We start from the raw sequence: 14,891 nt of genomic DNA, 5'->3' as shown, positions 1-14,891 counted from the left end.
ATGTATTTTTCCTTCCCCACATTAATCTGTGAGCTGTTGAGATCTGGGTTGTTCTCAGCATTCTTTCAGTGCCAGGCAACACCGTGGAAAGAGAATGATATGTCATTCAATGTCTATGGGCAGCACAGTGTGTCTCTGTTTTCTCCAGGCTTCACTGAAACTCTTTGTTTTGTTGTTGTGCAATAATCGCACAGGACAGGATTGAATAGAATGGAGAGAAAGTCTGAGCAGTCTGCTTTGACATTCAACAATCTTTGAAAGAAATGGTCTACAGGACACATTATAGCAGATTAGAAATAATCATTTAAAAGGCTTAATTGAATTACAAAAACAACTAAACAGCAGTCTAACCACTTGATTTGCTGTAAAGATGAGGGCTGGGAATATAAGATTGGCGATAGAACTTCCTTTCCAAGAAAGGTTTAGCAGTTCTGGAAATATATACTGCTCAAAAAAATAAAGGGAACACTTAAACAACACAATGTAACTCCAAGTCGATCACACTTCTTTGAAATCAAACTGTCCACTTAGGAAGCAACACTGATTGACAATAAATTTCACATGCTGTTGTGCAAATGGAAAAGACAAAAGGTGGAAATTATAGGCAATAAGCAAGACACCCCCAATAAAGGAGTGGTTCTGCAGGTGGGGACCACAGACCACTTCTCAGTTCCTATGCTTCCTGGCTGATGTTTTGGTCACTTTTGAATGCTGGCGGTGCATTCACTCTAGTGGTAGCATGAGACGGAGTCTACAACCCACACAAGTGGCTCAGGTAGTGCAGCTCATCCAGGATGGCACATTAATGCGAGCTGTGGCAAGAAGGTTTGCTGTGTCTGTCAGCGTAGTGTCCAGAGCATGGAGGCGCTACCAGGAGACAGGCCAGTACATCAGGAGACGTGGAGGAGGCCGTAGGAGGGCAACAACCCAGCAGCAGGACCGCTACCTCCGCCTTTGTGCAAGGAGGAGCAGGAGGAGCACTGCCAGAGCCCTGCAAAATGACCTCCAGCAGGCCACAAATGTGCATGTGTCTGCTCAAACGGTCAGAAACAGACTCCATGAGGGTGGTATGAGGGCCCGACGTCCACAGGTGGGGGTTGTGCTTACAGCCCAACACCGTGCAGGACGTTTGGTATTTGCCAGAGAACACCAAGATTGGCAAATTCGCCACTGGCGCCCTGTGCTCTTCACAGATGAAAGCAGGTTCACACTGAGCACGTGACAGACGTGACAGAGTCTGGAGACTCCGTGGAGAACGTTCTGCTGCCTGCAACATCCTCCAGCATGACCGGTTTGGTGGTGGGTCAGTCATGGTGTGGGGTGGCATTTCTTTGGGGGGCCGCACAGCCCTCCATGTGCTCGCCAGAGGTAGCCTGACTGCCATTAGGTACCGAGGTGAGATCCTCAGACCCCTTGTGAGACCATATGCTGGTGCGGTTGGCCCTGGGTTCCTCCTAATGCAAGACAATGCTAGACCTCATGTGGCTGGAGTGTGTCAGCAGTTCCTGCAAGAGGAAGGCATTGATGCTGTGGACTGGCCCGCCCGTTCCCCAGACCTGAATCCAATTGAGCACATCTGGGACATCATGTCTCGCTCCATCCACCAACGCCACGTTGCACCACAGACTGTCCAGGAGTTGGCGGATGCTTTAGTCCAGGTCTGGGAGGAGATCCCTCAGGAGACCATCCGCCACCTCATCAGGAGCATGCCCAGGCGTTGTAGGGAGGTCATACAGGCACGTGGAGGCCACACAGACTACTGAGCCTCACTTTGACTTGTTTTAAGGACATTACATCAAAGTTGGATCAGCCTGTGGTGTGGTTTTCCACTTTAATTTTGAGTGTGACTCCAAATCCAGACCTCCATGGGTTGATAAATTGGATTTCCATTGATTATTTTTGTGTGATTTTGTTGTCAGCACATTCAACTATGTAAAGAAAAAAGTATTTAATAAGATTATTTCTTTCATTCAGATCTAGGATGTGTTGTTTAAGTGTTCCCTTTATTTTTTTGAGCAGTGTATATGAACTTCCTGTGCACTATGTAGGGAATTGGGTATCATTTGCGGCGCACTTTCAGTCTTTAGTCACGGGTTCTAATGTGGCCTCTCTCTGACCTCCATAAGACTCTTGTTTCAATGTTGACTTTATATTGACTAGTTCCCCAACTGTAAAAGGGAACTGAAACTAAATACTTCAGAGATACTGTGAGAAAGTTTCTCTGGGTTCACTGGGTAGGTTGATCTACTGGCATGAAAGTTGATGAGGGATTTTTGGTAAGTTTTGAAATTCTTGCTTTATTTTTGATATTATTCCTCCCCCAAAAACATTCTGTCTGTTTGTTTAGTTAGTTTTTCCAACGTTGTCTTGTTTGCTCTACAGACTGGTATTTCTGGTCTGGGGATGACAGTTCTTAGCATCTACAAATATCCTAATTCATTATTCATTTAAACAAACCAGTCATATGTGTTCTCCTCTTGTTTTTAAACGTTTTAATGTTTGGTTTGGTAATAGGATATTCATTAGGCCTATTGTATCTATTCCTATTGTTGGAGACATTTCTGATGTTTCAATGGCTTTTGACTGGGGAAATTCACTACCCATATGTCTCTTTCCAAATCTTTGATGAGGGGCATAGAACAGGTATTGAAGAATAACCATCACATTAGGGCCGCTACAGACACAAGCTTATTCCTACTCCACACTAGACTCAGCGATATGACGTCGATGCAGAAAGTAAACAGCATTAATGGGTCAATTTCCGCAACAACAAAGATCGTTGAAGTTCGATGCTCAACTTCTCCACTGTTTTGATCCCGTGGCTACCACGCTGTAACAGAGTGACGAGAACCCCGTGTACATGCGCAGACACTGTGTGTGACTGTGTGAGAGCGAAGTCTTGCATCTCGCTCATCTCAATATCATCGGTGCTGCTCGTGGCACCGTCCTTTCGCTGAGTCTACCTTTAACAGTTACTGTTTAACACTGTATCTACAGTGCACCTGCTAACATAGCTAAGGCTTCTGAATAAGTTTGTGCAACGTCATAATAAAGTCACTCAGTGTCTGGCTTATCTAAGAACCTGAGCCTCATCAAAACTGAGGTTATCCCTGATTTAACTAGCCTGGTGTAACGAGTGCGCTGAGAGTCAGGAAGCAAGTTCAGGGAGTGAGTGTTTTAATAAATGAATGAAACAATACACGTAACACAATCAACGCACCGACATGAAACAGAGTCAATAACACCTTATGAAAGAACCAAGGGGAGTGACAGATATAGGGAAGATAATCAAGGAGGTGATGGAGTCCAGGTCAGTGTCTTGAGGCGCAGGTGCGCGAGACGATGGTGACAGGGATAATCAGCAGCCTGATGACCTAGAGGCCGGAGAGGGAGTATAGGTGACACCTGGTCCCAGATCTCTTTGTGCTGTCTTGCCAACTCCTATGGTCATTGTTATGTTACGAATTGGCAGGAGTTATTCATCATTTGAAAGACTCATGGTAATGTCCTGCTTCTCTTTCAGTAAGTGCAAATAGAAATTTGACATTTCTTTGCTATGGCTCTGGTTCCTTCACAGTTTCGATTAGTTAGTTGTTTCAGACATGCTGTATGTTAAGAACGCGGAAGCCCAAACAAACTCTACTGATCTTTTTAACAACTGACTCCCCAAAAATGAAACAACAAAATAAGTTAACATATAAAAAGCATATTCCTTTTGATAGATACATGCATAGTAAAGTCTAGGAATGTTCAGGCCATTTCAGTAAGTCCTTACAGCATATCCCAATCAAGAGGAAAAACAACAGTCCATCCATTAGTCTTAGTCTGGCTCAGATGCTAGTTTCCACCCGTGTTATTGGAAACACCACTGCAGGGCTGAAACTGGGCTTCCATGATGGCCCCGGAAAGGGGCCACCACAGGGGAGCTGTCCCCTTTTCCCTCTTATATGACATCATCACAGATTGGAGTGAGTAAGAGATGGCAGCACAGAGGCCGTTCTATTCTCTCAGGGTTCTGTGCCCTCACTCTGTGGCAGTTTACAAACAGATAGCTGGCAGTTTAACTTGCCTTGGCGGGCTCCTTGGCCTTGGCCGCCACCTTGGCTGCCTTCATTTTAGATTTCTTAAGTGCCTTCTCTTGCACTTCCTTCTCTTCCTCCAACTTCTCCTTTTCCTTTTTCTTCTCCTGCTTATCCGATTTGTACTTCCAGACTGGAGGCTCCAGGTGGCCCTTGTGCCTCTTCGTCTTCTTCGCCTTCTTGGGTGTTTTTTCCGCAGACTTAGTGAAGGTGATCGTGGGGATGCAGCCGTACGGGAAGACACTGTTCCGATTCGCCAAGGAATGGGGGAGGAAGTTCTGGACGCCGTTTGCAGTCGTTGAGAGAACACTACCCCTCCGCTTCGTGTCCGAGCAGCAGTTGGCGAGCAAGAGGGAGGACGACGCCGGCACCGGCGTGAAGGAACACTTAACACCATTACTATGACACACGGAGCTCTCCTCCAGTTCCTTGCTGCTGTGCTTTTCCATCAGCTCCGGCACAGCCAGCCTCCGCTTCCCGACCTCGGGGGGGCTGGTGGGGCAGAGTGGCCGGCAGCCCATGGAGACTAGTGGACTGTGGATGGACGTTGTCATCCTCACCATGTGGTCCAACACCCCATTGTCCTGAGGGTCGTTGGGGAAGCTGAAGGTCAAGCTGTCCTTCAGACGCTGGGTCAGGTTCTTGGGGGCCATGGCTTTAGAAGATAGGAGACAGAAGAAGATTACTTTATTGTCTTTATAAGAATATATGCCATTTAGCAGACGCTTTCATCTAATTAGTACAGAGACACTGAAATGTGTCTTTTTCCTTTATACCTACCCACCCAAGACACACACAGAGCCTCCACACGTGTCCGCTGCAATGCAGCAGCACCCCTGAATCAGTTTAGGGGTTAAGTGTCGTGCCCAAATGCACAACAACAGGTGATGTAGCCTATTTAACCCAGCATCCCTCCCCGACATATTTTTCCCAGTTGGAGCAGGGATTTGAACCAGTAACCCTCCAGGTTCTTGTCTCTCAAACCTTTAGCTACCAACTCCTTCAGCTCGGGCCACTCCATCACGTAGCTATCGCAGAACTGTTCGGCGATGGGACACGCCTGGAGGCGACGGAGACGCTGCAGGACCTCGAAGCGACTTGTCTTCAGGGCCCAGTCTGTTATGCTTTTCCCTTTGACATCGTCCACTACGTTGATATCAGCACCTGGTAAGTGGTCAGGGAGAGACAGGGAGGAGGAAAATGTGGAGAGAAAGAGAAAGAGAGAGAGAGAGAGAAATAGACAGAGAGAAATAGAGAGAGAACAGAGACACATAAAACCTTGAGGGAAACTGGGCATGATCAGATTTTCAGAAGGTAACTTGTGTTCAAAGTCAGCATAATTGCCCCACCACGTGGCCATTAAGGGAAAACAGAATGGTGCAGGGAGATACAGAACAGGAGATAAAAAAACACACTATGAAAACTGTCACCATCTGTTTGCCTTGACTAATTATGAGACAGCATGACGATGGCCTTGAATAAATGAATGAATCTACAGTTTGAGGAAGGAGAATCTAAGGTTTCCATTAGGGTTAATTGGTTAATTAGCTCCTAGATGTGTAATTGGAGTCCTTATTAATAGTGTCTATTTTCAGAGGCTTGTCCTCAACCAATCATTCAACACATTATAAGGCACGTAGATGTAATACATGAACACAGGAATACTCCATCCTTATGGAGAACGCTATGTAGTAGGGTAACATCATTTGACCTGTCTTGACTTATGAACGTGTAACAGGTGTGACCGAGTGGAATTTTTCCAGAGTCGTGCCTATATCAGTCCTGGTAAATCCACACAGGGCTAGCTAATCCAGCCTGTAACCCAAAACAGCTAGTCCCAGATTAGATAAGTAGATCAGAAAGGAAAATCCTTAGATTTGCCCCTTAACTCAGCTAGGTCTGCGTCATCATCTTCCTCCACCAAAATCTATCATAACCATACACTTGGTCTGTGTCTGAAATGGCACTGTCACGCCACCTACGGAGGGTGGCGCCCCTCCTCGCCCGGGCGGCGCTCGGCGGTCGTCGTCGCCGGCCTACTAGCTGCCACTGATCTATGTTTCACGTTCTGTTAGTTAGGTCTAGGTTAGTTACGCACCTGTTTTGTATTAGTTGTTAGTGGGGAGGGGTGTTTAGGCTAGCTAGTTAGGTTTGTGGGTTGTGCGGGATTGTTTGTTGTCAGGGTTACGTTGCTGATGAGGGTTTGTGTTTTTTCTTCTGGAGGAATTATATTTGGGCTGCGTCCCTGGTTTTCTTTAGTAGAGGGTGGTGCCTTTTATTTTGCACACCCTGCACTCCGTTCTTGTTATTTTTCCGTGTGAATATATATTAAAGTTTATTCCCGGAATCATCTGTCTCCTGCGCCTGACTCCACCTCTCCTGATTCCTCAAGCCACCCATTGTGACAGGCACCCTATTCCCTATATAGTGCACTACTTCTGACCAGGCCCTTGCTTTTTCTTTTTTTTCACACAGCGTCTTCACGATAACCATAGAAACATAATGAATAAAAGAATAGTCATTCTGTTTCTACGATGATAAATTGACATCCCATTTCACCCTAGTACCTGTGCATTTACTGTTTCGACAAAAAATACATAAAATATGTTAGCAAATTGTCAGTATGGAGAGTGAGGATTTATGCCACTTGGAAAAGGAAAACCCATGAAAATGAGTTCTTAGAAGACTTTCCCACCCTGAACTCAAAGAACTCCAATTCTTGATTTGACTGACTTTAGCCACTTACCGGCCATTATGAGGGAAGACACACAGTCCTCCCTGCCCTGTATGGCTGCCTTGATGAGGGCAGTGAAGCCTCTGATGTCCCTCACCTCCAGGTCTACCTTAGGGTAGTAGTTCAGGATGAAGTTGAGGATGGATATGTAGCCTGGGGGGGGGGGGGGGGGGGGGGGGGCTGTTATTAGGAACATTGTTGTTACAGTACAACTAAATAGAAAATAAACTCCAGAATACTGGGGATCTTGATACTCCACAGATTTACTTGATCTTGTATGTTATTATACACTTTCAACTAATATTTTCAGTACGACCAACATTTCTTCTTCAGCTGAATGCACTGCGACAATGGTAAAGGGATTTATTTTCCAGATACTTCCCTGATTATAATACTTTTGACCACCCGATCATAGGCCATGTTAAAGGTTGAAATGATATGGTATAATCATGCTACCTCTTGCTCACCCAAGCTAGCCATCATAATATAGCGGTGCTTACCGGCCTGGGCAGCGATCATCACTGCTGTGCTGCCTTCGTTGTCCTGATGGTTGATGTCTATCAGTGGACACGTGTGTAGACCGTAGACGATGTCCACGTAGCCTCTGGAGACAGCCAACATCAGGCCATTCTGACATGAAAACAAAGCAGAAACAAAGACATGTGGTCATTAACTAGGTGTATGCTTTAATGCACCAGCAACCGGCATACTTTCGCTCATCCTCCTTGTGGGACCGCTTACATTAAAACCAACACTTGAGTAACTGACTTAGTGTCAGCTAACCATCTCAGGGACTGGTCCACATCATGTCAGAGCCCCAGGACCAAAGGTTGAGAAACTCTGCTCTTAATGTACAATATCTGGGGCCATATGGTTTTGATGATAGTGGTGGGTAGTGCGAGGAACACCAGAGAGAAGTATTACACATCCTTATGTTTCTATTGATAGTGTGGGCTAGTAAGGTGTGTGTGTGTGTTTCTGTTTGTTTGTGTATCCTTACCCTGCCGTTGATGTCCAGCTCCATGACTTCTTCCTTAGTAACCCCCCTCTCCAGGACCCTCTGTAGGGTTAGCGCCTCGTTCCTGTTACAGGCCTCGTACAGTGTAGAGGTGGTGCCTCCTCCACCCCGCCTCATCTCATAGTCTGGCATGATAGAGTCCTCAGACACCAAGCTCGCCGTTTCAGACTCATTCTGAGAGAGTTCAGAGTCCTCGGATGGGCCGGCGCCCAGGTGTGGGTCATTTAGTGCATGAGCCATCGCTTGACCTCCAGGAGCCCAAAGAGGAGGGGATCACACCCAATCGAGAGGCCTCCTCGGCCCCCAGAAGGATGGGATCAGAACCTGTGGAGGTGGAAAGGACCCTGCCTCTGCCCTGCTGATAATGACCGCATCCTGGAGGATCTCTGGAGGAATGGACAGACAGACAATATGACTGTCTGGAGGGGCACTAACAAGCACGTACACACACACACACACACACACACACACACACACACACACACACACACACACACACACACACACACACACACACACACACACACACACACACACACACACACACACACACTATGACTGTCACACTCGAGCACCACACAGAGACCACTAATTCAGTTACACATTGTGAAACGACTGGCTCACTCAATTATGTGATGAAGCAAAAGTCCTGTTCGTACTCTATTACAGTACGCTTGTCTTCCCTTTCCCCAACATATCATCTGTTTTGGATCAGAGTGTTGATCAACAGCTCATAGAGCGTCTCTCAAACTTCTCTGATTCACAGTACAACAACTCAAATAAACCACGTAGCTGGCATCTGCAGGCATATATTGTAGAAAAATAGCTTTTACACAAACCCTTTAGAGGCTGTATTTACCCTACAATCAACAACCAATGTGACAACAAAACATTTTCTAATCATTAGAGGGTTGACCCTCTCAAGTCCATATCTTTCAATCAATCTTGATCCGTCAAATAGGTTGCTTCCTAGCATCCTTCTAAGGTTCTCATTGACCTGAGACAGCACAGTCGTAACTCCTACGTTTTCCATTGACAGCATGGTGTGAGTGGACTAGGACCAATCAATGGACCTGTCCTAGTCCATGTGAGGTTCTAAAGTGGATGAGCCTCAACTCACCCCAAACCTGAAGAGAGCCTTAAATGCCTGATTCATCTGAATTGCGTTTGTTCAGATATTTTCTTTTTTTACATTGTCCTTCTCAGCATGGTTCCATCAACTATGGGGGGATACGTATCCAGGCCAGCCCAGTACAGCTCGACTAGGGCTGGCTCGCTTAGGTCCTATGGTGTGAATCAGGCTGAGGAGAACCTGAGGAGAACCTAGCCCCACCACGCCAGGTGTGATTGACAGGAGGTGGTGTAATCTGTGCCATTACGGCAGTCAGATATTGTCGGCACTCTTGTGCTTCAGCACTGTGCAACCTGACAGCAGCGGTGGATTTAGGCATAGGCGACATGGGCAGCCGCCCAGGGCGGCATGGGGCGCACGCCCACCCGCACAATAAAAAAAAAAATACATAAATGCAAAATGAAAAACAATATATATATATATTCCGAATGGTGACATTTGCGCAATCGGGTTTCTATCGCTCATTTGCATGTCACGTCAATGATATCATGTCACCGTGTGGGACTGTGGGACAATTAACCTTGTCGGAGTGGGAGCCCTGATTCTAGTTTGTGAGCTAGGCAGGCTACTGCCTGGGAAGGTCTCCCACTCAGAAGTACGAGATGTGGAGGGGGCGGGGTAGGTTGACCTCAGGTCTCCCCACTGGAAGCCCGAGGTAGAGTGAGCGTGGGTTCGTCCAGGGAGCCATACAAGCTAGAATCGCCACTGAGAGGATAATGTTTGGTAACTGGCTTGAGGCCTAGACATCAGGACACCCTACTGGGAGACTTGGTGCTTGATGCTTGATCTTATGTAGAGGCTATTACTGAGAGCAGTGCAAATAGATATCAGATCTTGTTCCGTTTAAATAAATCCTTGGGTGTTTTAACTTCTTCAGGATCGGTGAGTCCCCTGACGTTAAGCTAACGTAGGCTAATGCGATTAGCATGAGGTTGTAAGTAACAAGAACATTTCCCAGGACATAGACATATTTGATATTGTCAGAAAGCTTACATTCTTGTTAATCTAACTGCACTGTCCAATTTACAGTAGCTATTACAGTGAAAGAATACCATGCTATTGTTTGAGGAGAGTGCACAGTTTTGAACATAAAAAGTTATTAATAAAGCAATTAGGCACATTTGGGCAGTCTTGATACAACATTTTGAACAGAAATGCAATGGTTCATTGGATCAGTCTAAAACTTTGCACATACACTGCTGCCATCTAGTGGCCAAAATCTAAATTGCAGCTGGGCTGTAATAATACATGATGATTTCAAAGATGATGGTACAAAACAATACAAAAGAACGGTTGTTTTTTTCTTTGTATTATCTTTTACCAGATCTATTGTGTTATATTCTCCTACATTCCTTTCACATTTCCACAAACTTCAAAGTATTTCCTTTCAAATGGTACCAAGAATATGCATATCCTTGCTTCAGGGCCTGAGTTACAGGTAGTTAGATTTGGGCATGTCATTTTAGGCAACATTTTTTAAAATTGTCGGATCCTTAAGAGGTTTTAAGACCATCGCTGAGCACACATTTGCTATAAGTCTGTTCTGTAAGCTACTCTCTCTTTTCGTTTCCCCTGAACACCAGATGTATTTTGTTGTTTCCTACCCCGCAGCGGTTGGCTTTTAACAATATACATGGTTTTAGTCTACTCATTAGTCTAAAACCTTCCTTTTAGTAGGATCTAGTTAAAACACAGAGGGGAACACTCTACCTCTTCTAATCCCACAAGCCTTTGCTTTCATTCCTCTGCTGTTCTGTCATTCCTCTCAGAAGAATGAAGATCAGTATCGCTACAAGCCCCCCTCCTCTCTCTCTCTCTTTCTCTCTCTCCAACAACTTCCACTGAAAATCTGATTTGATCAAGTTCTCTGTTCTGTTGTTCCTCTGAACAACAAAACTGTGGAAGGAGAAAATAGGTTATAAAGGTAACAACAATCCACAACCAGTGTTGCCTCTGATAAACTCCCCAACAAACAGACTAGTGGGACCATGACCTTTGACATAGTTATAAACCAACCCACATCCACGACACGTCCATGTCTCACCATAAAAAGTCTCTATCCAATAGGGTATTCTCCTCTTGTTCCTCTGTTTACTCCCTCTCTCTCTCTTCCTGGGTCAACAGCATTAGCATCCCCTCTTCCTCCTCTGTTCCTCTCTTCCTCTGGGATCTTGGAGGAGTCTCAGTGACATCAGACTCGTGCTTCTCCAGCTATAGACCCCTCTAACCTCCTCCTCCTTCCCTCCTCACACGGTGTGCCTCGCTCTGCTTGGCTTGGCCCCTTAGCCTAGGCTGTCCGATGGATCACCACCACCATGCAATCCTCCTTCCAGGTCTTTACATAGACACTGAATGCTAAGTCAGGCAACAGGCAGCCAGAAGCTGCTGGTCTAAATTAGTCAGGAGGCAGCATGCTCTCAGCTCTCATCCCGATTACAGGAGATTTACAGGAGGATTAGAAGGCAAGGAACAACAGCAGGAGGAGCAGCTCTCCTGACAGGCTGGCAAGGAGCTGCGCAGGAAGGACTGCTCTCTCTCTCTCTTTCTCTTTCTCCCTGTATTTTACCCTTATGTTCCGTATCTCTTCTCCTGGTCTGCTCTCTTTCTCTGTCTTTGAAAGTTATTCTCCATCTCCCTCTCCCTCTCTCTCTGTCTCTCCTCTTTCTCTCTCTCTTTCTCCCTCTCTCCCTCCTATTCTTCTCCCTCTTTCATTGCCATTCTCCATCTTTCTCCTTCTGTCAGCGCTAGCCTCTCTAATGGTCTGATCCATTTGAAGGGACAACAAACCAACCCTGCTGTTACTGCGAGCCAGGGGCCTAGTCAGTTAATTGTTCCAAAAATGGCATGCAAAAACACACACATGCACGCGTGCACACACACACACACATACGCACGCACATATAGAGGGAGGGAGGAGCACATACCCACATTCACACACAACATAATTGTTCACAGAAAGATGTTTGCTATAAAATGAGGTAACATCGACTATAGATTACAATCACTTGAAATAATATGCAGAAGATGCTTAGAACTGTGTTTTCAGTCCCAGTAGTATGCAATTTGTCATCAGGGTATGCACCAGCCTAGCAGAGAGCTAACTGACTAAGTAAGTCTGCCCCTTACTGGCTGTTTGCAGAAGCACAATAGAGCTCCAATACAGTTCAAAACGAATCAAATCAAATGTTATTGGTCACATACACGTTTAGCAGATGTTATTACGGGTGTAGCGAAATGCTTGTGTTCCTGGCTCCAACAGTGCAGTAATATCTAACAATACACAACAATACACACAGATCTAAAAGTAAAATAATGGAATTAAGAAATACATAACAATTAGGACAAGCAATATTGGAGTCCGGAGTATCAAAAATTCGGAGCCAGGCTCAGCCAATCAGAGTTAGTTTTTCCCCAGGATGTGGAGGTCCTGGTCTGGCATGGTTACACGTGGTCTGCGGGTTGTGACGACCGCAGACCAGGAGGCAGCTTAAGGTAGAGAAATGAACATTCAGTTTTCTGGCAACAGCTCTGGTAGACTTCCTGCTGTCAACATGTCAATCGCACGCTCCCTCAACTTGAGACATCTATGGCATTGTGTTGTGTGACAAAACTGCACATTTTAAAGTTACCTTTTATTGTCCCCAGCACAAGGTGCACCTGTGTAATGATCATCCTGTTTAATCAGCTTCTTGATATGCCACACCTGTCAGGGGGATGGATTATCTTGGCAAAGTAGAAATGCTCACTACCTGGGATATAAACACATTTGTGCACAAAATATGAGAGAAATAAACTTTTGTGCCATGGAACATTTCTGGGATTTTTTTTTCAGCTCATGAAACATGGGACCAACACTTTACATGTTGTGTTTATACACTGCTCAAAAAAATAAAGCGAACACTTAAAAAACACAATGTAACTCCAAGTCAATCACACTTCTGTGAAATCAAACTGTCCACTTAGGAAGCAACACTGATTGACAATACATTTCACATGCTGTTGTGCAAATGGAATAGACAACAGGTGGAAATTATAGGCAATAAGCAAGACACCCCCAATAAAGGAGTGGTTCTGCAGGTGGTGACCACAGACCACTTCTCAGTTCCTATGCTTCCTGGCTGATGTTTGGTCACTTTTGAATGCTGGCGGTGCTTTCACTCTAGTGGTAGCATGAGACGGAGTCTACAACCCACACAAGTGGCTCAGGTAGTGCAGCTCATCCAGGATGGCACATCAATGCGAGCTGTGGCAAGAAGGTTTGCTGTGTCTGTCAGCGTAGTGTCCAGAGCATGGAGGCGCTACCAGGAGACAGGCCAGTACATCAGGAGACGTGGAGGAGGCCGTAGGAGGGCAACAACCCAGCAGCAGGACCGCTACCTCCGCCTTTGTGCAAGGAGGAGCAGGAGGAGCACTGCCAGAGCCCTGCAAAATGACCTCCAGCAGGCCAGAAATGTGCATGTGTCTGCTCAAACGTTCTGCTGCCTGCAACATCCTCCAGCATGACCGGTTTGGCGGTGGGTCAGTCATGGTGTGGGGTGGCATTTCTTTGGGGGGCCGCACAGCCCTCCATGTGCTCGCCAGAGGTAGCCTGACTGCCATTAGGTACCGAGATGAGATCCTCAGACCCCTTGTGAGACCATATGCTGGTGCGGTTGGCCCTGGGTTCCTCCTAATGCAAGACAATGCTAGACCTCATGTGGCTGGAGTGTGTCAGCAGTTCCTGCACGAGGAAGGCATTGATGCTATGGACTGGCCCGCCCGTTCCCCAGACCTGAATCCAATTGAGCACATCTGGGACATCATGTCTCGCTCCATCCACCAACGCCACGTTGCACCACAGACTGTCCAGGAGTTGGCGGATGCTTTAGTCCAGGTCTGGGAGGAGATCCCTCAGGAGACCATCCGCCACCTCATCAGGAGCATGCCCAGGCGTTGTAGGGAGGTCATACAGGCACGTGGAGGCCACACACACTACTGAGCCTCATTTTGACTTGTTTTAAGGACATTACATCAAAGTTGGATCAGCCTGTAGTGTGGTTTTCTACTTTAATTTTGAGTGTGACTCCAAATCAAGACCTCCATGGGTTGATAAATTGGATTTCCATTGATTATTTTTGTGTGATTTTGTTGTCAGCACATTCAACTATGTAAAGAATAAAGTATTTAATAAGATTATTTCTTTCATTCAGATCTAGGATGTGTTATTTTAGTGTTCCCTTTATTTTTTTGAGCAGTATATTTTTGTTCAGTGTATATATATATATATATATATATATATATATATATATATATATATATATATATATATATATATATATGTGATGGGATGTATAGACATTATGGACAGTATGTGGATAGAATATATAGTATATCTGAAGAATACATAGGATAGAATAGTATATGTACAGAAATAGTTGAATGGGATGGCCTTGACTAGAATACAGTATATACATATATAATGGGTAAAACAGTATGTAAACATTACTCAAGTGACCAGTTAGTTACGTGCCAGTGCCAGTACTACATGTGTTTCAAAGCATTCATGTCTTAGAAGCACTGAAATAGCCCTGAGTGTACAGTTTAAGGGTACTGTTGAGCTGAGCCTTTTCAAACAAGCCTAAGGCAAGGACATTATCCACAACCAAAGGTACCTGTGCTCTCTGATCTCTCTGGCCCTCCTCTCACTGACAAAACTAATGCAAGAACACCCACATTTATATAACTATGCCTATCATAGCGAGCTCTTGTGAAAACCCCTGTAGCTATACACATAAAACAAATAATAAAAATCTGTCAGATATCGTCGATTGAAGCACCTGCCTGGTATTAAGTGTTAGTTAGACAACAGACTGCTGTTGCTGGAAACACTAAGGGCTTCCAATCTCTGTCGATCCTATCAAATGTCCCTAGCCCATTGCAGACGTCTCA

General features: G+C 45.5%; 1 protein-coding gene across 1 annotated transcript; it reads right to left on the bottom strand.

The window, feature by feature from the left end:
• Positions 1-3,413: 3,413 nt before the first annotated feature.
• LOC115167841 (photoreceptor ankyrin repeat protein-like) lies at positions 3,414-11,305 on the bottom strand. The gene is made up of 6 exons (XM_029722523.1): positions 11,008-11,305; positions 7,814-8,217; positions 7,314-7,443; positions 6,826-6,966; positions 5,064-5,243; positions 3,414-4,734 (listed from the first exon to the last, which is right to left on the bottom strand). Exons 2-6 carry the CDS (start codon positions 8,069-8,071, stop codon positions 4,061-4,063), a joined length of 1,383 nt encoding a protein of 460 aa, XP_029578383.1. The 5' UTR covers positions 8,072-8,217; positions 11,008-11,305; the 3' UTR covers positions 3,414-4,060.
• Between the last annotated feature and the right edge of the window lie 3,586 nt (positions 11,306-14,891).

The sequence above is a fragment of the Salmo trutta genome, chromosome 30 (assembly GCF_901001165.1).
Source record: "Salmo trutta chromosome 30, fSalTru1.1, whole genome shotgun sequence".
NCBI lineage: Eukaryota > Metazoa > Chordata > Actinopteri > Salmoniformes > Salmonidae > Salmo > Salmo trutta.
Note: the sequence above shows the minus strand (reverse complement) of the source record. Positions and strands in the feature narration are given on the sequence as shown.

Bases quoted from the DNA above. Each gene is read 5' to 3' on its own strand.
- LOC115167841 (XM_029722523.1), bottom strand. From the start codon at position 8,071: ATGGCTCATGCACTAAATGACCCACACCTGGGCGCCGGCCCATCCGAG. The intron at 7,444-7,813 runs GTAAGGATACAC...TTTTCATGTCAG, and splicing joins AGCTGGACATCAACGGCAGG to AATGGCCTGATGTTGGCTGT. The intron at 6,967-7,313 runs GTAAGCACCGCT...CCCCCCCCCCAG, and splicing joins GATGATCGCTGCCCAGGCCG to GCTACATATCCATCCTCAAC.